Source organism: Helianthus annuus, chromosome 17 (assembly GCF_002127325.2).
Source record: "Helianthus annuus cultivar XRQ/B chromosome 17, HanXRQr2.0-SUNRISE, whole genome shotgun sequence".
Taxonomy (NCBI): domain Eukaryota; kingdom Viridiplantae; phylum Streptophyta; class Magnoliopsida; order Asterales; family Asteraceae; genus Helianthus; species Helianthus annuus.
In genome coordinates, this window is record NC_035449.2 from 3,443,479 (window position 1) to 3,469,372 (window position 25,894).

Genomic DNA, 25,894 nt, shown 5'->3' on the forward strand with positions numbered 1-25,894 from the left:
TTTTTAAGAGCTTTTGTAGATAACATAACCCGTATAACCTTAGTTGTTCCTCATTAAAGCCAAAGTTCAATTCAATAACATTGCTTTAAACATTGATATACATTAGCAGTATATCATAGCTTAATGTTTATAACACAAGAAGAGAGTAAAAAGTACCTGTATTCCTGCAAGTATACATCCATGCATTGTCATGACCATAAAAGCACAATGCCTAAGTGCACCGCTAACTTTCACATAATTATTCCAAGGATAGTTTAACATTTTATAACGCCCGTGTGACCCCATCTGCAAAATCAATAATTAAACTCATAAAATACTCACTGATGACAATAATTTATACGAAAAAGAAGAAAAAGCATACGAGAGCATCTTCTTGACTTGTTGATTGTGCGGCTGATCGATATCCAATAAAAAGAGTGTGAATTCAGGATCTTGATTGATTCCTTTACCGTTGAATGCGTACGAACACGTGAAATGTGCGGAATCCAATCACGTCTGTGGTTGAAACACAAAGACGCAATTATAATATGTTTTCTATTACTGGTTTGATAGTACAGAACCATGAAAACAAACGAGCAGAGCTTAGCCTCAAAGTTGCTCCAAAAATTACAAATGACAAGACTCACACTTCTATATATATAGAGTTATGGCTTCGTACGAAGCCTTGTATGGTGCCTTTGTACGAAGCTGCTGGCTTCGTACGAAGCTACCTTAGCTTCATATCAAACTCTCTTCTATTCAATACTAGTCTTCTATCATATGTTTCAGCTACGATACGTGATTGACGCAAGCGATAGACATATGCACTCACAAAGAGGGTCATCTGACGCTTGATATACCAGTTTTTTTTAAGCTATCCTTTCATATTCAAAAAGCTGAAGGTATTTATTAACACAACCTATAAAAAAGAAATAAGATCATAAGGAAACTAGAAAACAATGCATATACGCAGATGCAAAAACCTTATCTTACCTTCTAAGGAAGTCGCAACGCCCTTAAAATTCTTAACAACCAATTTATGGAGATCTTCACCGGCCCAAATCAGATAAACACATATATTTACAACTAAACACACAAGTGCACCAACTACTACTAACAAGAAGCGTGAGACTGTCGTTTGAAGAAACTGTGTATTACCCGATACGGGTATTATACAAAAGGTCAACATAAAGACACTGAACCCGTATTCATATGCCTTCATTGATGGGTACAGTTTCACATAACTTGTAATAGAACCTGAAAAGATCATCCAAATTTTGAGCAATGTTTGGCTTTGTGTCTTAAAGCATATTACATGATATGAAATAAACAGAATCATATCATCAACTGTAACAAAACAGGATGCAATCAATGTTGACGACAATGACAACCTCTTGCCACTGGGATATTTGAGCAACACCCAATGCAAGAATGCTAGCCAAAAACGTCCCCAAAGCACGATTAAACCCTTTGATAAATGTTGCTCCTATCAAGACTCAAGAAACCCATAGGATGAAATACCTTGTTTCCAACATTAAAGTAACTAAGTTTGAAGAGTTGTTAAACATACCTACTTATGCCGAATTTGAAGACAACGATGACAGTTAAGATAGCCCAGATGGAATACTGAGTATAGAAACAATAGAAAGTGCCAAGCCAGATTTAGCAGCAAAGATAACCTGTCTTGGGTTGGCCCGACCCATTTCGAAAACATTAAGAAGAAAGAGTTGAAGAGCAGCCCACCATCTGTGAAGAATGGAAGGTATAATATTTAGGGAAAAACCCTAAATGGGAGTAATCCCTTCGGGATAACAATCTTTTTTGCTTGTGTTGTCTGCCCAATTACGGGACATGGATCCAAGGTAGTTTGCCATGTTAACGTAAATGTTGAGAATTTTGGTTGATTTTTTGGGACTTTAAGATTGTTTGGAGGGGAGCATGATGGGAGGAGTGTTTTTCGGTGGTCTTATTAAAATCGACATGTGTCACGTAACAAACTAATCTTTTATGAATATTACTCGTAATATGTAACGCCGGCGACTTGTAACCTGAAAAAGATCAATAATTGCCCGCACCTGAAAAAGATCAACCGTTGGTGTTTGGGGAACCGGAGGAAAAGGAAGGATGTAGAAGAAGAAGAAGAAGAAGAAGAAGAAGAAGAAGAAGAAGAAAGTGTAATGGATTTTTAATGTTTTAGTAAGATTTTGGAATACTTCCATTAATTTTGAAAAAGAGTTATTTACATGTATAGTCCTTGAAAACTAATACCTTTGAATACTAAGGTAATAGGTTCAAAACGAAACAACTAAACTATCTCTACCAAATTCAACCACCCAAATTACAGATTTGGCTCAAATAAATAATGGTGAAAAACACAACATTTTTGTGATAGCCACCATCTTTACAGCAACCGCAACAACAACGACATCACAAAAGATATTATTCTTCCATAGAATAAACTTATTATCAACAAACAAAACAAATGAGATTGTTTTTAAAGCGGTTCAAGAACAAGCTGAAATAAATCAATTCCGCTTATGATCATCGTGGTTAAATACGTTCTCACCCTCCTCATTCTTGTGAATCTATCTGCTCATAGTGAATCACAAATATACCCTCACGCTTGAGGCACGCGAGGGTGTTTTCCGTTAAAAACTAACTGGTGTTAGCTCTAAAACTCTAATCTCTTACAATACTCCCCATTTATGCATATTGATGAAGTATTATGGCCATGAGTTAATGCCCTTTACTAGATCATCCTAAAAGCACGCAGTCTTTTTAGTGAAACCATAGGCTAAGGATAATATTGCAAGTCAAGCAAGTGAGTTAAAGGAGTGGTGGTCTTGGTATTTGTGGATGATGATTGCTTATCTTTCTTTCCGTTGAAGCATTTTTTGTTCTAATCATATACCACATGGAATGCTTTAATATGGAAAAGTTTTCTTTTTAGCATTCCAATTCATATAGATGATAAACCAAATATGTGTTTAAGATGATACTAAGTGTGGTAATCATGACATGCTAATCAATAGATGAATTGATTTGGTTAGAAAGTAATTACATTCGGAAATCGGGATCATATTAGTCTACTCGAATTATAAAAGAGGCCAACTTAAACTAAACAATGGGTAGCTCTTAAGATACTTGCTAACTTAACATGATCCCAAATGGACGAGCAACACTCACGACTATTTTTTTTTTTTGCCACCACAACCATTGTTTGAGTTATGCATTATTGCTATATAGTTTTGGAGTTACTTAGCTTAAATCATGAGGTATAACTAACTACCTACAAGTTTATGGTGAAGAAAACATACTATAATTTCTCTGGATCTGAATTGAATGCAGCTCAACCATGAGAGCTACAACTTCAGAAACTGAAGTTTTCAAAAATCGAATAATTAATTAATATTGCATTCATACCCGATACCTATTAAAATTAAAGTGTGCTGGTAATCATTATTTCAATAACAAATCAATCATTAAATTCAAATCATATTAGTGTCATAATTGTGAAGAAATGTGCCATGAGACCGGTAACAAAGATGCAATTGTCTTGTTGTTTAACAATGGCGATATAAGATACGGATCTATTCAAGATAGCTGAACAAGGACGGCTCAACCATTTTGGGGGCCCAGGGTGAAGTAAAAATATGGGCCCCTTCAGTGTCAATGCATATGCGGGCACTTGGGTTGTTCTGAAGTTCATTAAGATATCCTCAACAACTACAAACAGTTGCTTTTAGACTTATTTAAGATGGGTTCTGTTTTTGAAGAGCCTTCCTTTGGACTCTCATTTGATGACATTAGTTGTGTGATTTCCACTACAACATGTAAACAACGTTCTCTTATGTACCATTTCAAGCCTTAAGAACTACAACTACCACTCTTAATGGTCCAACAGAAATTCCAATATAAAGTTGGCCCTGATTCAGAAAGTCAACATCGAACCTAAACTTAGTTCATAAAGAAGAATACCAACAACGAGAAGCCATATTCCACACTCGTACCGTTGTCAACAAGGTTTGCACCTTGATCATCGATGGCGAAAAATTAATTTGGCGACCGAGCCCCATCCGACACTCTACATTTATCCATTTAGAAAGTTTACAGAAGGCTGAAGCAATGACCTTGCAATATATTTGAAACATATACAAACAACAAATTCTCGCAAGAAATTTACATATATGAGTGCCATTTTCGTCACAATAAACTTGACGCGATCACACTTTATCAGCAGATACACAAAGAGCATTTATTTCTCTTCTTGATATCTCCATCTCTATAAAAAATAAATGGATGATATAAAATACTAAACTGACAACACAAATACCAGAATCACTTGATCCCAATTGACTTGAGCAATCTTGTCCAAACACTAACCGCCTCTTTCGCTTCAAGAATATTTACAGGTTCAGAAAACTTAGCCGTCTCACTAAGCTCTTCAAACGCGCTCACAAGATTCTGAAGTCTTGCAACAAATTCAATCAAAAAAGAAGTAAAAGTAGCAAGTGATAATGCACTTGCGCTTTCATAAGTTTTCACTTCACGCATGTTTAAAATTGTCTCACCAACAAACGATAATCTTGAAGGCCATTGTGTTTGTTGCTTCAGCATATCTTCAGATGAACCCCAATGCACCATTGAAGGTTGGTTTGACAAAGTGGTGATGTGGCCTTCTAGGGTTTTACAAGGAAGCGGTGGTTTTATATTTGCTTCATATAGAGAACCGATGCCATTCGGTTCAATGTCAATCTCTTCTTCTTTAAGTTCTTGAAGACGGTCAACATCTTCAAAGTCTTTTGGTCGTTTTCCAGCTGCCCATTTCTCAGCGTTGACCAAGTGGTATGACTTTTGGTCAATCATCATTTGTAATTCTTCAGCAGCCTCGTGCACTTTTTCAAGCAAGTCGATATCAGGGCTTAGTTTCTCTAGTTTTTCTACTTTGTTTCCTAACTCGCGTAATATTTTCGCGCCTTCGGTCCCTACGTTTTGGATCTTGTTTTTGAACATGTGTCTTAATTCTGCTGGTGACTACTGACATTGAAAAGTTAAAAATTTATATCAACCTTTTGTCACAGAACGTGACACCGCCACACGATAAAAATTAGTGCGACGTCAGCAAAAGAAGAGAGTAAAAAGTACCTGTATTTCTGCAAGTATACAACCATGCATTGCCATGACCATAAATGCACAATGCCTAAGTGCACCGCTAACTTTCACGTAGTTACTCCAAGGATAGTTTAACATTTTATAATGCCCATGTGGCGGTTCCCAAACAGCAAACCCCATCTACAAAATCAATATTAAACTAATGACATTTCCTAATTAACATAAATTGTGTATACTTTAGCCTTTAGGCAAACAGTTTTAGTATCTTATAAAAAAATAACATATGATATAATACAAAAAAGAAGTAAAAAGCGTACGAGAGCATCTTCTTCACTTGCTGACTCTACTGCGGATCGATATCCGCTATAAAGAGGGTCGTCAGATGCTTGATATATTAGTATCTTTGAAGGTATCCTTTCATATCCAAATTGCTGAAGGTAATTATTAACACAACCTATAATAAAATTAAGATTATTAAAGAAACTACAAAATAATGCAGACATAAAACTACTATCCTACCTTCTAAGGAAGACGCAACGCCCCTAAAATTCTTAACAACCAATTTATGGAGATCTTCACCGGCCCAAATCGGATAAACACAAATAGTTACACTGAAACACACACATGCCCCAACTGCTATTAACAACGATCTCGAGATTGTTTCTTGAGCAAAATCTGAAGTACCCGATTCGAGTACGATAGTAAAGCTCAACATAAAGACCCTGAATCCAAAGTCATGCAACTTCATTGACGGGTACAGTTTCAGAAAACATGAAATAGAACCTGAAAACATGATGGTAATTTTCAGCACAAATTATGAAATAATCAGAATAAGGTGTAAGAAAACCTGCTATAAAGACGCTGATGGCAATCACAATCTCTTGCCACTTGCCAGCCCCAACAGATATCTGATGAATACCCAATGCAAGAATGCCAGCCGACAACGTCCCCAAAGCGCCACTAAATCCTTTGCTAAGTGATGCTCCTGTACATCAAGATGAAGCTTAAAAAAGTAAAAGTAAAAGTAACATTAAAGTAACTAAGTTTATAAGAAGTGCAAACCTATGCTGAATTCAGAGATATGGATAACAGTTAGGATAGAATAGATGGCGTAGTTGCTCATAAAATCAAAGGGCTCTTTAAAGAATATGAGTAAAGAAACAATAGCAAGTGCCAGGCCACATTTAGCAGCAAAGATAAACTGTAGAGGATCGGCCCGACCCATTTCCAAAACATTAAAAAGAAACAAACGAAGACGGGCCCAACGATGATCATCTTCGTCGATGTAGGATTCAGATAAAACCCCTAATTCCTTTCGGGATAACAATAATCTGTGTTTGCTTCTTTCTGCGAATTTACGCGATATGGATCGAAAATTGGGTGCCATGTTAATGTTGGATAATTTTCAGATTGATTCTGGTGATTTTAAGATTGTTTGGGGTGGAGTAGCATGATGACAGGAGTGTTTTTCCGTGTTGTGTGTGGTCAAATCAACACCGGCGACTTCTAATTTGGAAAAGAAGATTAACAGTTGCCGGCGACCGGAGGAAACAGAAAGATGAAGAAGAAACTTTACAATTTTCATGTTTTCGTATGATTTTTTAGTTTTGCCCTTGATACTTCCATTAAGTTGCAAAATAAAGTGCATAAGGGATACGGTGTGCCTTTGAGTTGTTGTAGAAATTGAGGGTTCATATACAGTATTTACTATATATATATTTACTATATATACATTTACTATTACTATATATACATTATTATTACTATATATACATTACTATCGTGGTGAATTTAAGATTGTTTGGGGTGGAGTAGCATGATGACAGGAGTGCTTTTCGCTGTTGTGTGTGGTCAAATCAACGTCAGTGACTTCTAATTCGGAGAAGAAGATCAACAGTTGCCTGCGACCAGAGGAAACGGAAAAATGAAGAAGAACTTTACAATTTTCATGTTTTTGTATGATTTTTTAGTTTTGCCCCGATACTTCCATTAAGTTACAAAATAAAGTGCATAAGGGATACACTGTGCCTTTGAGTTGATGTAGAAATTGAGGGTTCATATACAGTATTTACTATATATACATTATTATTACTATATATACATTTACAAGGTGGGGGAATAGTGCCGAGTACCTGCCTGGCACTCCCCTATTAGTCCAGGTATACTTTGATTTTAACCGTTGTTAAAATTTACGAGTTTGCCCCCTGTTCAAAGTTACGATTTTGCCTCTGGATAAAAATTACAGTATTGCTATCGCTTTAGCTTTTCGCAAATTATGATTTTACCCCGGCCCAAAATTACATTTTCCCCCACTAAAAATTACAGTATTGCCATGCTTGGCACTTCCCATTGGTCTAGGAATATTACGATTTTAACTCAAGTTAAAAATTATGAATTTGCCCCCGCTCAAAGTTACGATTTGCCCGTGGTTAAAAATTACAGTATTGCTATCGCTTTAGCTTTTGGCAAATTACGATTTTGCCCATTTGAATTATGATTTTGCTCGTTTAAATTCACAGTTTTGCCATTGGTTTTGTTCTTTTTTCTCCCAGCCAAATTACGCTTTTGCCCTCAGTTCAAATTTACAGTTTTACCATCGTTTTTGTTTTTTCCCCTATCAAATTATGATTTTTCCCCATTGTAAAATTACAATCATGCCACTGTTTTAGTTTTTTTTTTTTTTTTTGACAAAACTAGGGTAGTGTTTTGTTTTAATTGGTTAATTGGGGTGTAATTTTTATTCGTGTCAGGCGGCAGCCTGGCACACGCTCATTTGTCCTAACATCATGTGTACAGATTTAGATTTCCACTACCTCGCAGTTGGAAGTTTAAATTCGTTATTGTATGCTTTTGTGATCTTCAAGATTATGTGGTGTAACACCTCGAAAATTTGTGTCCAATAAATAAACGACACGTGTCACTTACGACAAAAGTATTGTAAACCCGGATCTAATTAAGGATGTATGGTATGATTTTTGAACATGTCGACATGTTAATTTATACCTCTGAACGACTTCATTATAAATCCCAAGACCCTAACATGATTAATAAACATCTAGTATACCTTAATCCGATAATTACTAATAATAAAGGATGTCCAAATTTACTAATTTGTATCCTATGAAAATAATGCTCAATAAATCATTCATAGAGAATTTTATCCTTATGCAAGCCAATGATTCTGCATGATAAGAGTAGATAACTGTCCAAGCATGGGTTAAAGGCATTGTGCTGAAAATTAAACCAGAAATCATGCATTGCAAGTTGTCCGTTCAAATCATGAAGGGTTATTTTTTGCTTCTGACAAGAGCTTACGGACCGCAAGGGTCCTGCCTTACGGTCCGTAAGGTGCGAAAGGTTAAAACGTTTTGTCTGTCAAAGGCTTACGGACCGCAAGAGCCCTGCCTTACGGTCCGTAAGGGGTGCCCAACGACAGTAAGTTGGTTGTTGGCTGTTATAACGGTTAAACCGACCTTGTAAGATATTTTCAGGGACATGGGCGACTCTAACCCATCCTAGACATTAGGGGACACTTGTAAATGATCTGGATCACCCCATAGACTTAGTTGTCACCATCTTGGAGGATTTAGAACACTATAAAAGGGCCATGAGTTGCAACCAAGTTCTTCACACCTTCATTCTGCTTTCTGATCATTTCTGAGGCTCAAGCATTCTCTCTAAGCTTCACAAGTCGTGCATAGGACTCTTGTAAGTATGTTTAACACTTTGTGGTTTAGTTTTTGCTTAGTTATAGCTTAAAAGTCAATCCGTCGTAATTAACGATTGACTTAACGGTTAATCACAAATGGTCCAGTGATTAATCGAAACAAAGGTAGTTATATGTTGGTAATCATGTGGCTTTAAACCCTTAAAAGGGCACCATCTGATTCCCACTCTAACTAGTCCGAATGTCGAGTCAAACTTGCTTAGAAAAAGTCAACAGAATGTTAACTTTCGATTTTATGCATAATCAGTAATCTAGATGGCGTTTAACCTATTTTAACACTCATACAACATGATAATAAGTATTATAAATGGTCTAAGCTTGTTTGATCCGACCATTTACTGTTTTGACCCGGTTCGGAACCGAAAGTCGCAAAACTTTGACTTATGCTTTGACTTCAGTTCTGACCCGTTGTGGTATGATTTAGATATGCCTTAGGACTCTCTTAGGACCAGGTTACATGATGGTATAACCCTCTGTGACCGGTTCGTTGTTTGTCCGAGTCTTTCGCACATTTCCGTTAAATGCTTAAAAGTTGACCATAACGCCCTTTTTACTTTAAAACGAGAATTTTGAATATGTGAAAGGACAATAACCTTAGTTGCTGATTTCTAAGCATGTCCCTATAATTTCACGTCAATCCGAGGTCTAGAATAGGAGTTATGCTAAATAGCGCAATTACGGAAACTTTAGTAATTAAGCGGCGCAATTAGCATAAAGCCTATCTAAACCCAAATTTCGACACCAAACCTTTTACCCACTGATGTAAAGTAATATTTTGGGATTTTTAAAGATTTTTAATTATTTTTAACCTGCTCATAACCTGCGGTTATGGCATCAATTCGGTAATTACCGAATATACCCTTTTCGGACATAACTTGAGTTCTACATGGTATTTTGACCCGATTCCAGTTGCTACTGATTTTAAATAATAAATAGAGTATTTTGGACTTTATAAACTGTTCGGAAAACTCAGATTGCCTGTAGAACTCGGAACCCTCTTTTATAATCTTTAAAATGACCGAAATACCCCTACGGGGCATATATCGGAATTAAACTCATTTCGGGCATTATGGAAGGTATCCTACTGATACCACAACCTCTTTAAAGCATATTGACTTAGGAAACCTGTGTAGGACTCTTACGGTTACCCGTTACGCCTTTTGCGTGCACGGTTCGGTTTATGTAACTAGTTTACATAAACTAGCCGAAACGGGACAAACCTTATCGTTTATACTTCAAAATCCAGAATGTAATTATATTACCCACATAAAACAAGTCTTCAAACTTGTTGGGTCCAAACCACATTCCATTCCCGGTTTTCGCCTTTCACGCGATTAAACCGTAATTATCCTATGAAACTGACCGGTCTAAGCTAAGGCTAAATTAAAGACCCGTTAGGATTCTAATAGGTTGTTATAAACCTTCATTCCAGAATAGGAGACCAGTAAAAGATACTTGCATTTGTTTATTGAGGTTATTACTTGCTCAGGTAAATACTTTTAACTTATTTTCCGTTATACGGGCTTGGGTTACGGTATATAAAAATACCGCTTGGTCGGGCAATTGACCCCAACTCATTAGTAGTTGGGTATTATCAATGTGACCCGTTTAAAAAAATTGTTTTGTTAGCTTTACGCCTTTGGGAGCTTAATGACCATGTCCCGGATATCCTTGGCAGCATTTTACGAAATGGCCACGACCTTGACACGCGGGTGTAGGCGTACACCCGACAATGTGTCCATAATTATAAAGGTATAACCGTTGGATTTCCCGCCACGATTTTATGCTATGTGGTGTGTCAATTAACCTTAAACCCGGCACGACCCGGGCGACTGAACGCATAGTGAACATGTAATTCTTTTACAAGATTTAATTGATAAATTATCACAAGTTATAAAGAGTTTGTGCCTTGTGAATTCAAATCAATTTTATTAAACATTTTACAAAAGTGTCGGTTGAATGTATTTACCAGTGTAAACTGACGTATTTTCCCCAAAAAGATTAAATGCAGGTTCTACACGTAATAGGCTGGCCACTCCTTAGCATCGTTAGAGTCTCGCAAGCTTGGGATGCCACTATCTGTTGAACAATATTTCTATTTTTATTTTGATCCCCTGTGGATTTATTTCGACTACTTGTGATACTTGGATATTACATTCGATAGTTGAAATATATCTATCTTTATGCTTCCGCTGTGCATTTAAATATTGTGTGGTTTGACTATATTGTTGCCAACTACGTCACGGTAATCCCCCACCGGGCCCACCGGTGAAACACGTGGAAATCGAGGTGTGACAGGTTGGTATCAGAGCCAACGTTGAGTGAATTAAACACTATCCTTATGTGTTTAATCTCAATGACACAATTGCACATACTCGAGTCTAGAAAAGAACATAGGACAAATTCGAATTGTTATTCCAGTTTGTCTTTTATTGTTTATTGTGATTTAATAATTTGTTAAGCCGGAAATATGCCGCCAGCAATTAGAAGAGGAGGAAGAGGCAAAGGGCCGATCACTACTCACAATGATCACGAGGCCGGACCATCACATATGCGAGCTCCTTCCACTACACGGAGTGAAGAACCTCAGAGGCGTAGAAGGAACCTCTTTGAGCCCGCAAGACGGTCTATCTCACACAGTTCGACACCTTCTTACCGTCACTCTTTTGGACCAAATTCGGAGAACGAGCCCAGTAACCCTCAACCTTCTTTCATACCTCTCTAGCGTTCTGTTTCGCACCGTTCCTATGGCGATCCCACTCCTTTCTTCCAAGGCCAGTTCAACCCGGCTGATTACGTCCAAGAACCAATAGGTTATAACCCTTTAGGACCAGAAGATCACTTTTCCGAAGACAACGCGATGGATATGGACGAGGACACGGATCACATCGAACCCACAAGAGGTACTCCCAACCATCCTATCGAGATCTCTGATGGGTCATCCTTTCATGGAACACCCTATCAGGGTCCCGACAGTTACCAGGCGAGGTTTAACCAGTGCGAGTGGTACTTCACACCCTCTCACCATTCTTCACCTCACCAGCAGCAACAGCAACAGAATCCTTCCGAGGATTCGTGTTTTGTGGCAGTTACGCCACCGCCTCCACCGCCACCAGTTCATCAAGCACCTCCAGATCCGCCAAGGCGTAGGAGATCAGGCGTGCGGATGTCCACCCGAGGAGGGGAATTCCACTTTAGCACCCCTCGCCACTCGAGTGCAAGTCATTTTCCGCCGTTGCCTGAAGAACCACAAATAGGTGAACCTTCGAACCACCCTGCAGAGGTGAATTCTGCACCAGTTGCACCACCTCCACCACCATTCGGCTATGATAACCCGATACCTGCGTACGTCGGTTCCACCTCGTACAACCCGTTTGAGCAGCCAACTCACACTCACTACAACTATATGGGTGGCGACCCATACATAGAAGCGGCGACAAATTACTACGCCCTTCATCCTGAGATACCTTATGAAACACCTTGGAGAAGGGGACACTCAACTCACGGGTACCCAATACCTACTAGAACTCCGGCTCAGCACGTAACACAGCAGCCACGTTTTTCCCCACCGGAGCAGGAAGAAATCCTTCACCGTTTAAATAGGGTAAAACGAGACTTTGAGCAAGAACGTAAGAACAATCGTGGATTCCTTAAAGGCCTAGCAAACCTATTAAAAGGGAAGAAGAAGCGAGATCATTAGTCTTTATATGTTCTATTGTAATTCCTATTTTAAATCAAGTCCCTGTGTGGACATTTATTTGTTTAGTCCCTGCGTGGACATTTATAGTGTGTAGTCCCTGCGTGGACAATTTCCTTTCAGTCCCTGCGTGGACTTATCTTTTTCTCCATGTGCGGACATCTATCCTTGTATTTGGTCCCTGCGTGGACTTGTTTTCTGTAAACCTCTGCGTAGGTATTTGTCTATTGAAAGTCCCGTTTAGGGCAGTCTGTAATCATTATTATGATTGATGGAATGTTAAGTTTATAAATTTCATTTTTGTCATTTTAATACATTATTATATGAAATAAATTAAAATCATTCCTTTTAATTAAGTCTGCCTAAATAAAGAATCTTAAATGGTGAGACCTAGCCTGGTGTCATTTTAAGACCCGGCCAAGATGGTGGGACCTGAGTAAAAGATTCAGACTCCTGTTAACCTCTGTAAACATGTTAACATTCTTGGCAGATGTGATTCGTTAAAATCACACGCGTCATTCTTATATAAGAATCCTTCAAGGATTCCAAGACCTAAGTTAATGACTTATAAATCATGGGTTTAACTCATCAATTAAGATGATTACCTGTCAATCATCCATTAGTGATGTAGTGCCTACGGGCCATACTTATTGTCATATAAGACAAAAGACAGTTGTAGTCTATGACTCCCTGTCAGAAAAGGTAAAAGAACTATGGTTCAAGCCTTCATGCCTTGATTCTCTGAAATTCTGGCTGATAATATATAAAACGTCCTTGTGACTAGGCTTTTGTGCCCCTAACAATATTGTTTAAAATTAGGATAAGTTATATTCAAATCCTAAATAAAAGTGAGTAACAAATTAACCGAATATGGTCTATGTTTACCATGGTTAATGAATTTCCATAAAAGACAATTCCATAATAAACTCCTAAATAAAATTCTGTCATATTCTTTGTAGCAGATCAAGATCTCAATGGCTGACCCAAATGAAGTTAATAGTCATTCAAAGGAGGATGACAACGATAACACCCAAATTAATATAACGGGCGCTGAATTGAAAGCTTTGGTAGACAACGCTGTGAAGACGACCTTAGATCGGCAATATGAAGAATACAACGAGTCTCGAAGCAGGACCTTATCTACACCACACTCGAAGCCAAGAACCCATTCTAAATCTCACAGCAAACCACCCTCGACCCCGTCTAAGCCTAAGAAGGATGACGATCGACACTCATCAAATGAGAATAGTGTCCATCCTAAGAAGAAAGTGGTCGATGACACACCTCGCGCCAGGGGTTGCACGTATAAGTATTTCGTTTCTTGCAAACCCCGAGATTTTACAGGGGAAAAGGGTGCGGTGGATTGTATGACCTGGTTAGACGAAATGGACACTGTCGTGGACATCAGTGGTTGTGCTGAGAGAGATGTGGTGAAGTTTGTATCACAGTCGTTCAAGGGTGAAGCCCTAGCATGGTGGAGATCATTGGTTCAAGCCTCTGGGAAGGCTGTTTTGTATAGCATGTCATGGGAGGAATTTATCGCTCTCATTAAAGAAAATTACTGCCCTCAGCACGAGGTTGAGAAGATAGAGTCTGATTTCCTATCGTTGGTCATGAAGAACCTGGATTGCCAGGCATATCTCACAAGTTTCAACACTCTGTCAAGATTGGTTCCGTACCTTGTAACACCGGAACCCAAACGGATCGCGCGTTTCATTGGGGGTTTGGCCCCAGAGATAAAAGCTAGCGTGAAGGCTTCTAGGCCTGCTATCTTCAGATCCGTGGCAGATATATCTCTGTCTCTTACACTGGACGCAGTAAGGCAGAGATCATTAAGAAATGCTGATAGTGAGAAAAGAAAACGTGAAGATGGTGATTCACAAAGATCTAACAAGAAGCACCGGGGGAATCGTGACCACAAGAAGGGGTTAGAGAACAAGAAAAATGACCGACAGTCGGGCGATAAGCCCATGTGCAAGGTTTGTCAGAAGCACCATTTCGGAAGGTGCAGGTATGAAAAGAAATCCCAGCCGAAGGCATGTGGGATATGCAAGTCCTCCGAGCATAGGACTCTTGAGTGCAAGAAACTCAAGGATGCAACTTGTTATAGTTGCAACGAAAAAGGGCACATTAAGACTAACTACCCGAAGATAGTGAAGAAGGCTGAAGAAGGGAAAAAGACCAATGCGAGGGTCTTTCAGATGAATGTTCAAGAGGCTATCCAGAACGACAACGTCATAACCGGTACGTTTCTCATTAATGATGTATTCGCAAAAGTATTGTTTGCTTCTGGAGCAGATAAATCCTTTGTGGATGATAAGTTCTGCGAGTTGTTAAAATTGCCTGTTAAAACCTTGAATGTGATATATGAAGTAGAACTAGCTGATGGGACAATGGGAACAGTCTCAACTGTTTTAGATGGATGTGTTATATCCATTAGGAATCACTCATTTCCTTTATCCCTGTTACTCTTTAAACTCGCTGGTTTCGACGTAGTGTTGGGTATGGATTGGTTATCGCATAACCAAGCCCAAATTGTGTGCAACAAGATACAAGTGGTAATCAAGACTACGTCTGGAGAACCACTTACCATTCAGGGAGATACTCGACATGGATTGCCTGCGCAAGTGTCTATGCTAAAGGCATCCAGATGTTTGAAGAAAGGATGTGTCATTTATATGGCACAGGTGACTATTGGTGAGGAGAAACCCAAGATTGATGACATCCCAGTCATCTCTGACTATCCCGAAGTTTTCCCGGAAGAACTGCCTGGTTTGCCACCAGATAGGCAAGTGGAATTCAGTATCGACATCATTCCAGGAGCAGCGCCTATCGCGAGAGCACCTTATAGATTGGCACCCACGGAAATGAAAGAATTGAGAACGCAGCTAGACGATCTACTAGCCAAAGGTTTTGTTAGACCCAGTTCGTCTCCATGGGGAGCACCAATCCTGTTCGTCAAAAAGAAAGATGGTTCGATGCGTCTATGCATCGATTATCGTGAGCTGAATAAAGTTACAATCAAGAATAGGTATCCTTTGCCCAGGATCGACGATCTGTTCGATCAGTTGCAAGGAGCGAGCTACTTTTCCAAAATTGACCTAAGGTCAGGCTACCATTAATTGAAGGTCAAGGACGAAGATGTGCATAAAACTGCATTTAGGACTCGTTATGGTCATTTCGAGTTCCTAGTGATGCCTTTTGGGCTCACTAATGCACCTGCCGCATTCATGGATCTCATGAATCGCGTTTGTAAGCCTTATTTGGATAAATTTGTCATTGTCTTCATCGATGACATCCTCATTTACTCCAAAAGTCAAACTGACCACGAGAAACATCTTCGATGTATTCTTAAACTGCTTCATCAAGAAAAGCTTTATGCCAAATTCTCTAAATGTGAATTTTGGCTACGCGAAGTCCAATTCCTTGGACATGTAGTTAGTGAGCGTGGTATCCAAGTGGATCCCGCCAAAGTTGAAGTCGTCATGAATTGGCAGGAGCCGAAGACGCCTACGGAGATTCGCAGTTTCCTAGGTTTAGCAGGATACTACAGACGCTTCATTGAGAATTTCTCAAGGATTGCTGCACCCCTAACGTCTTTAACTAGGAAGAGTATAAAGTTTAATTGGGGCCCTAAGCAGCAAGAAGCTTTTGATATCCTCAAACAGAAGCTAAGCAATACTCCTGTGTTGACATTGCCGGACGGAATGGAAGAATTTGTCGTATATTGTGACGCATCGCACACCGGGATGGGTCGTGTGCTTATGCAAAAGGGCAAGGTGATTGCCTATGCTTCACGACAATTAAAGGTGCATGAAAAGAATTACACCACCCATGACTTGGAGTTGGGTGCCGTTGTATTTGCACTAAAACTTTGGAGGCATTACTTGTATGGCATTAAATTTGTGATCTACTCCGATCACAAAAGCCTTCAGCATCTGTTCAATCAGAAAGATCTGAATATGAGGCAGCGACGTTGGATGGAAACTCTGAACGATTATGATTGTGAAATAAGATACCATCCAGGCAAGGCCAACGTAGTCGCAGATGCATTGAGCAGAAAAGAAAGAGTCAAACCAATTAGGATCAATGCCAAGAGCTGTGTTAGAACAGTTATCCTATGGCAAAAACGGAATTCTGAGACTGAATGGAAGGATATGGGTTCCTGTTTATGGAGGTCTTCGTGACGTTATCCTTCAGGAAGCCCACAGTTCCCGATATTCCGTCCATCCTGGAACTTTTGGTTAAATACGTTGTATAAATTTTGGTGGATAGGCTTGAATACGTTATCCTTCAGAAATGTATCAGGATTTGAAGGCGAACTTTTGGTGGATAGGCTTGAAGAAGTCTATAGCCACCTACGTAGCAAAGTGTTTGACTTGTGCGCAAGTAAAAGCTGAACATCAAATGCCGTCAGGCTTGCTACTGTCACACCCCAACCGATGGCGGAAACATCGGAGTGAGACGAAGAAAGATTGCTCATTACACATAACGCTAAATGTGACAATAGAATTAAAGATAAATTGATTTCACTCATAAATAAAAGTTACAATACATGAAAAATACAAGAAACAATACAACAACAAATATGAAATTTATACAACGTGTTTAACCTAAGACGTCCAAATGTATATCTAAGCATCTTTGCTATCCATTTTCATAGCATCATCAATCATCAACCTGTAACACGTTTAAAATACAATTCAATGCAAAAGCAAAGGCGAGTATACAAGTTTAAGCATATGTATAAGTATAAGTATAAAAGTTTAAAACGAATCCACATGGAAACTTAGTTTATACGAGATCAACCTAACATGGCATGCAATATTTCTAGCCAATCCTCTGTTTACGCAAGAAAGTTTAGTTAATTCGACATGACCACAAGTTTAAGGGGGGCGGTGCGTTACTACTATAGCGCTATACATGTCAAATGGAGGCTCGTGAAAGCTAATGACTAAAACATATCACATAAGTATGGTCCACGTAAGTATCAAGTATCATAACATAGTATTCATGTATAAGGATTGTTTTGTGCATTGCATAAAGAATAAGTTTAAGTGTAGTTTAATAGTTAAACTGTTACACCCCAAAAAGTGGTAAACATAAAAAGGGGAATTCGAGTATACTCACATTGATTGCGTTGTGATTTCTTGTAAGTAACGCACGAGAAAGATTGGAATAATCCAAGAGAACGAGCAAAGCGATTATCCTAGATGTTGAAATGCCACATACAATCTCGTTAAAAGTTGTAGATTAAATGTAATCCCTAATGTTTATGATTTACAATTTAATGTTTTATTTATTATAATATATCTCATTAGTAATGTTTATCGCTTTTAAAAAGGTGATTTATTTATGATATAAATTTAGAGGTTTTTGTTATAAAAGAACACGAATCGAAAATAAACCGTTTATCATAACTGTTGAAATTTGATTGTACTTACTAAATTAAATAAGGAATTTGTAATAAAAAAAGGATGAGAGTATCAGGAAAAGAAGTAAATGAATAAAAATAAAACAAACCAAAAAAAATAATAATAGCAAAGCGCATAGGGGTCGGGTCGAACCCGTGACCCGCGGTTTTTCAGGACTATTCATCAACCGTTGGACCAAGTTCTGATTTCACAAAAACGCTAACTCGCATAGCCATCTTCTTTCTTTAAAAAGCCAGTCGAACAGAACCATATATGTCCCTTCTTGCTTCAGTTAAATTTTGAAAGTTATAAAAGCTCAAACATGACTACATCAGTGAAGTGGAAGAAAACAAAACATGGGACATGAACAACATGAACCTTCATATCCCAATTCTTAATTATTTTTAACCTGCTCATAACCTGCGGTTATGGCATCGATTCGGTAATTACCGAATATACCCTTTTCGGACATAACTTGAGTTCTACATGGTATTTTGACCCGATTCCAGTTGCTACTGATTTTAAATAATAAATAGAGTATTTTGTACTTTATAAACTATTCGGAAAACTCAAATTGCCTGTAGAACTCGGAACCCTCTTTTATAATCTTTAAAATGACCGAAATACCCCTGCAGGTTCTACACGTAATAGGTTGTCCACTCCTTAGCATCGTTAGAGTCTCGCAAGCTTGGGATGCCACTATCTGTTGAACAATATTTCTATTTTTATTTTGATCCCCTGTGGATTTATTTCGACTACTTGTGATACTTGGATATTACATTCAATAGTTGAAATATATCTATCTTTATGCTTCCGCTGTGCATTTAAATATTGTGTGGTTTGACTATATTGTTGCCAACTACGTCACGGTAATCCCCCACCGGGCCCACCGGTGAAACACGTGGAAATCGGGGTGTGACATGTGGTATTATATTTAAATACATATAGTTGTGTTGTTTTTCGCAAATATTGATTATGACACACTGAACTACCGATTGTGTCGCAGCGAAAGGTGACGCACTGAAAAATTGAATGTCAACTACTGAATGTGATTATGTGACGCACTGAAGATGACTAACTTAATATGTGCTATATATATTTTTTGATATATAGATATTGTTAAGAAATATATATTGCATTGTTGTTGTCCCACTGAGTAAACCTCGTTTACTCAGGCGTACATTTGCCTTCTTATGTACGTTAGATTGCAAGGATATTCGAGAAAATTTGGATGGATGGCTTGAGATTAAAGACGCACATGGATTTTCATAAAATTTAAAATGTTTTGTAGAATATTGTTGACTTGTTAGAAATATTGTAAAGTTAACAATTTATGGAATGATGTATGAAGCTCCGATGTACTGTATAAGTGACACGCCAGCCCAAGACGGGTTGGGGTGTTAATACGATATATAAGATTTTAAAAAAGTGAGAAAGAAATTTAGAAGAATATGATTTTTAGGGTGGAGGTGGTGTTTCTTTCACTATCCTCCACTAATCTATGGGTTGGGGTGTTAATACGATACATATACTTACTCAATCAATGTAGCCACCTAACCTACCCCCAACTATCTCTTTCCTCCCCACACACAACATACCTCTCTTTAACGGGTACTACTGTCGGAACCCCCGCCCCCTATCTGTCCCGGGAACGGGCGGCCGCGAGAATCAGTATTGGTGGTATCAGTGTTTATCATTTTGGCAGCGGAAATTACATCAGGACTGTAGTTAGGAAATATTTTATCAGAGTAAACCACCACATTTGATATAAATAAGTATATTGGGATAAAACCCAAGTTTTTATTGCAAACTGATTTATAGGGGTAAACCTCATTTTATTGAAATAAAACATCTTCTTTATTTAGGTAACTTTTATAGCCACTTTTCCAAGCCTTCAGTGCTGTGCAGCTGGCTTCTATTTGGCTTTCACATTTTGTTATCTGAAACGCGTTTAAAAACATTTTGTCAGTGGGAAATACTGGTGAGTAAATCCCAGTTTAATCAAGAAGAGTTTTATCTTTTAACAGTATTGAGAGCGATTACAATGTTTATATCTACACAATTACCCATTCAGTACTGTCAATCTTGACTGGTGGGTCATATTACCCATTGGCTAACTCTTTGTCCAATGGTAACGTTTTCCACATTTTGTATACAAAACCCCAACATACTGGCAGTAATTGAAGATTACAAAAACTTAACCACTGCTATTTATAATTTAAAATAATTAAAGGTTTTGTGAAAACAATTTACAAAAAGGAGATTACTCACATTGCTGTCTTAGGGTTTTCCTTAAGGATTTCCTGGTGATTATCTATTAAATACACAATGCACACGCGTTAGTATAATAACCCAATATTTACATTAGCAATACCCTCACCGAGACGGCATTCCAACGACTATGTCGGGCAAAACCTCGACAGCCGTTACGGAACCCTGGATCAATCGGGCAGCGTACCTAATACGTAACCGGGGTTATGATACTTACAACGAGGCAGAACTTCATTATTTAGGGGGTATAATGCCCGGGTATAGTGCCTACACTATAGAAATTGAGAGATAATCGAAGGAATTTGTCACACCCCAACCGATGGCGGAAACATCGGGGCGTGGCACTAAGCGAAACAGATTGTTCAGAAGTTTCCATAACAACTATAATTACCAATTATTTAAAGCAACACGTCCCATACCATGTCATAAAAGATAACATAATTATTACAGACAAGATCTAGTCAAATTGTTCTATTCCGACAACTCAGGTTTCAGATACAGACAATTGTTTATTTGTTTCTAGACCTTTCCTAGCCTCGATTTCACAGCAAGCAAAGCATTCAAACATCTTAAGCACCTGCCACATACGTTAAAGTAAAAGTCAATACACATAGTGTAAAGGTGAGCATACAAGTTTAATATAGCATAATAGAGATCGAAATCGTTTACGCATAACCAGCACGCACACAGTGTGAAATGAAGCACGTAAGTTATCGACATGATCCTATCAATACCAATGACTGCGGGTTGATTGCGCAAGGCAGTTCGTAATGCATGATCACCATTGTGACCCATGTATTTAATTGTCCCTAACAACCCCTGAGTGAACAGGTGCTGAGTCCAAACTATAGTACTATCGTTGCTAAGGCAGGTAGACAGCAATCCATGTGTAAACATAACAAACAAGCATTCATTGAGTCATGTATAACATGCAACAACGGTTAGCGTATAAATAGTGTTGCGTTGTGTGACTGCTGTGATTTGAATATAGGTAACGTATGTAACACCCAAAAGTGCGAAAGCAAAAAAAGGGTTCGAGTATACTCACAGCGATGATGGATTGAAGGGAGCGCTTAGAGTGAGATTAGCCTGATCAGAACGATAACATAACGATAAGCGATACGTAAATCGTGTGAAGTGTCAAGGACCGGACGGTACACCGATCGGATGGAAACCATCGGGTGACAATCCGCTCGGACGGTCATCCGGTCGGGTGACCTTTCGAGTGGATTTTTTCCTCCTTTGGGAAAGATGTGTTTGTGTATGATGGCTTGACTTTTGAAGTTTTTGTTGTAGCATTTTGAAAACATAGAAGTATCTCTACCTTTCAAGTCGGTTGATCGAATGGCCGTTCGATCGGGCGACAATTCGATTGGTTGAACACTTTAGTGAGAACAAGTTCACAGCAGTTTGTCACTCGATCGGATTGTAGTCCGATCGGGTGGCAATCCATTGTATTGAACATGTTTGAAAATTGTTTAAGTGTTGAGGTGTAAACATCACATAGTCGAGGGGCAATCCGATCGGGTGACAATCCGATCAGACAACATTTCGTTCAACGTTCAAGCCTTAAAGGTTGAAATAAAGTTAAGTATGGGACCCAAGGTGCAAGCCGATCAGGTGGCAACCCGATCGGGTGACAATCCGATCGGACAGTAGTCCGATCGGACGACACTCCGTCCTGGTCGGCCTGATCGTCTTCTTCCTTGGTTGTTTTGGTAGTTTGTAGTTTTATCGAGACAGTGTGACAACGGCTAATCAACAGAACCCCATCTTGACCCCAGTAGCCCGATCGAACAGGAATCACCCAAGTTCAACCAGTTAACCGGTTCAAGACGGTTGTTCTTGGTTAACCAGAAATCGGTGGTCTCATGGATAGAATCCAGATCTTGAACCAACACAACACTAAGAACGAGTAGAGGTAAGAATGAGATCCGATTCTATCGGTTTTGAGTGCATTGAGTGTAGAAGAGTTGAAAGAAGTTAGAAACCATCAATCAATCCTTTTTCACCATGAATATGTTTAGATCTACGAAAGATCTTAGTTTATTTGTGTGGAAATCGGTTAGATCTAAGTTGTTCTTGGTGGATTGAAGCCAAAACATGAAGTTCATAAGAACACCATGATGACATCATCCTAGAACACCTTAAATCTAGGGATTTCATGGTTAAAAGTTAAGATTTAAAAGATAGAAAGGTGTAGGAGTGCGTGTAGATTAAGAAAGTACAAGATTTAGGATGAGATTTTACCGAAATTGCGAGAAATCGAAGAAAAGGTAAGCAAGAGTACTGGTCGGACGAGAGTTGCAGAAAAAGGTAAGTTTGTGATGTTGACAGGGGTATTTATAGGGTTTCCCAAAAAGGAAAGGGGAGAAAGGAGCTGGTCGATCGAGTGGCACCCCTGGTCGAGTGGCAGCTCGATCTAGTTGCACCTCGATCGAGTGGCAGCCCGATCGGGTGGCAGCTCGGTCGGCTGGCCACGTGATTCGAGTGCACGGTGTGGCGAGTTTTGCGATTTCGATTCGCGTGCTGAGCGTTGCGATGCGACGGATTTTCCTATTCAATTTACTTTTAATCCCAACTACTATATCTAACATACAATCATCCTAATTCACTTGCGTTTAGCGTTTGCGATTCGATTGCGATAGCGTTTCGATTGCGTTTCGATTAATCACCACATTATAACATAATTAAACACGCACAAGTAAAACATAATTAGCACACACACGTAAAACAATATCCAGAACGCATAATTCGAGTTGCGAGCGCGATTGCGAGGAGCGATAAAGCGATAAAATTAGGGGTGTTCAAAACCGGATATCCGAAAATTCGGATATCCGAATTTCGGATATCCGAAAATTCGGACATCCGAATTTCGGATATCCGAAATTTTCGGATACTAAATTTCACTATCCGAATCCGTATCCGAAATTTCGGATCGGATATCCGAAAATCCAACTTTTTATTTAATTTTTATTTTTTATTATTTTTTTATTATTTTTTTCATATTCGGAAACGGATATTCTGGATAGTTTCGGATATCCGAATGTAAATTTTTGGATATTTTTCGGATATTTTTCGGATATTTCGGATATTTTTCGGATACTTCGGATATTTTTCGGATATTTTGGATATATTTCGGATATTTTCGGATATTTTTCGGATATTTCGGATATTTTCGGATACTTCGGATATTCGGATATCCGAAAAAAAATGAAAATTAAATTTTTCGGATATTTCGGATATCCGAAATATCCGAAAATTTTGAAAATCACTATCCGAATCCGAATCCGAAAAATTCGGATATCCGATTTTTCGGATATTTCGGATTCGGATATCGGATATTTCGGATCGGATTTTCGGATACGGATACTTTTGAACACCCCTAGATAAAATATGCAATTATTACTAAGTACTCCACAAAATACAACTAACGTAAACAATTAAATAGACTATCTACAAGTCAAAGAAGTCAAAACAGCATTTAAGCAAGGGGTGACAGATTGCAATCTTTTCTTCCTTTGACTTCAATGTTGACTTTGACTTTCGAAACACGGGGTGTTACAACTGGAATTGAAATTACACTATTAGTCATTAATAGATACTGCCTAGTTTTTTTTTTCAAACATACACACATATTATATATTATTATTATTTTATTATTATTATTATTATTATTATTATTATTATTATTTTTATTATTACTGTCACGGCTCCCCGACCCACCCTGGACGGAGTCGGGGGACCGCGTGACAGTTCCCGTGGTATTTAATTAATGCGGCAGCGGAAGTCTTTTTATAACAGGATCTTTTATCCGTGAAATATGATCGTTTAATATATTACACAAAGTTTAAGGGATAAATCCCATAATTTACAATAAGTGGATTTCACATAGAAATCTTTATTTTTCAAAACACGTTTTATTCATTTATTTACACTGAGCCACTTCTCTGAGCTTGATAGTGCTTTACTGCACTTTTCCTGGATCACACAGATCACCTGAAACATGTTTGAAAAAGGTTTTGTCAGCAGGGAAATACTGAGTGAATCATTCTGTTTTTCTCAAACGACCCGTTAGTTATAATTTACAGTATTAAGAGCGATTACAATGTTTCTATCAACCAATTATCAAGAATGGGTATTTGTCACTCGATTCATTTCTGTGACTGTGGTCATACCACTATTGGGTCTCATTACCAAATAGTGACGGTGTACTCACACAGAGTAATAATAACTCACATAGAGTAATATTCACTCACATAGAGTGATAAATTTAGTAATGTGCACAATTACCCCACATACCAGCTGTAATTTGGTGATTACAAAGACTTAATCCCTGTAATTATAACCTTTGAAAATAATTTGGAGTTTTGTAATACTTACTCACAAACTGTGAGAAAACAGTTAAAAAGAAGAATGACTCACATTGCAGCTTAACGAGCAATAGATATAAGCCTACTGATTAGCCTTGCTTAAACCTAATTTAACACAATGCACACACACAGGTTAGTAACTAATACAGCAATTACATCAATTCACGAGATTAAACCTTCACAACGATTAATCAGTGCAATACTCGATAATTCAATCGGATTCACAACGAATAACAGAGCATAGTGCGAATTCGAACAGCACTCTAATATTCAAGTCGAAATCACGACGAATAATCAAAGTACAAGCTCAATTGAGCAGCACTCGGACTATCGTTGGATAGTTATAATCGATCGGACGTTGAATCGTAATAGCGATCGAGTTATTACCCTGATTGCGGCAGCGTTTCGATAATCGTGTGTGTTTGTGAACTGTTTTGCTTATAACTCGACGTATATTATGAATTTTAACGTCGTTCAAGTGCCAGATTTCAAGTCCCAACCCCTGCTATTTATACTGAAAATTTGTCACCGTCGCGTAGCGCGAGGGGTACCCCCTTAGCCGTCGCGCTACGCGAGTGACCACCCTATTTTCATAGGGTAGCCCTTCGTGCATGTAGGCTTGCTGTGTCAACAGTTTCGTAAATTTCGAATTTTACACATAGTTATGAGGATAATCGTTACTAGGGTTTTGCCCCCCCTGAGTTTTAGGGGCCCTGATCCTGATTCTGATTATTCTGGAAATTTTAGGGTTAGTGCAGAATTACTTGGGTTTCTCAATTAGGGTTTCCTTATTACCTAATTACCATCCTAATTATGGATTTTAGTGGCAGTTGTTACATCCTCCCCACCTTAAGAAAAATCTCGTCCTCGAGATTTACTGGAATAGATGAGGGTACTTTCGCTTCATTTCTGATTCCAGTTCCCAAGTGTATTCTGGTCCTCTTTTTGAATTCCATTTGACTTTTACTAACACTAATCGTTTGTGCTTGAGAAACTTGATTTTTCTATCTTCGATCTGTAGTGGTTTCTCTATAAACTTCAACTTTTCGTTCACCTCTACATCTTGAAGAGGTACTACCAGGGATTCGTCTGCTAAGCATTTCTTAAGATTGGATACATGAAATACATCATGTACTCCAGCTAATTCTTCTGGTAGTTGTAAACGATAAGCAACTGGTCCTATTCGTTGAATCACGGGAATGGTCCAACGTATCTTGGACTTAGCTTTCCTTTCTTACCGAATCGTACTACTCCTTTCCAAGGAGAAACTTTTAAAAGTACTTTATCTCCGATTTGAAATTCTAAAGGCTTGCGACGATTG

The 25,894-nt window shown here is 38.5% G+C and overlaps 1 protein-coding gene across 1 annotated transcript; it reads right to left on the minus strand.

Moving 5' to 3' along the window:
• Window positions 1-4,153: 4,153 nt before the first annotated feature.
• LOC110925902 (aluminum-activated malate transporter 4) lies at window positions 4,154-6,742 on the minus strand. The gene is made up of 6 exons (XM_022169701.2): window positions 6,154-6,742; window positions 5,939-6,076; window positions 5,611-5,874; window positions 5,409-5,545; window positions 5,125-5,271; window positions 4,154-5,013 (listed from the first exon to the last, which is right to left on the minus strand). Exons 1-6 carry the CDS (start codon window positions 6,476-6,478, stop codon window positions 4,318-4,320), a joined length of 1,707 nt encoding a protein of 568 aa, XP_022025393.1. The 5' UTR covers window positions 6,479-6,742; the 3' UTR covers window positions 4,154-4,317.
• Window positions 6,743-25,894: the final 19,152 nt, after the last annotated feature.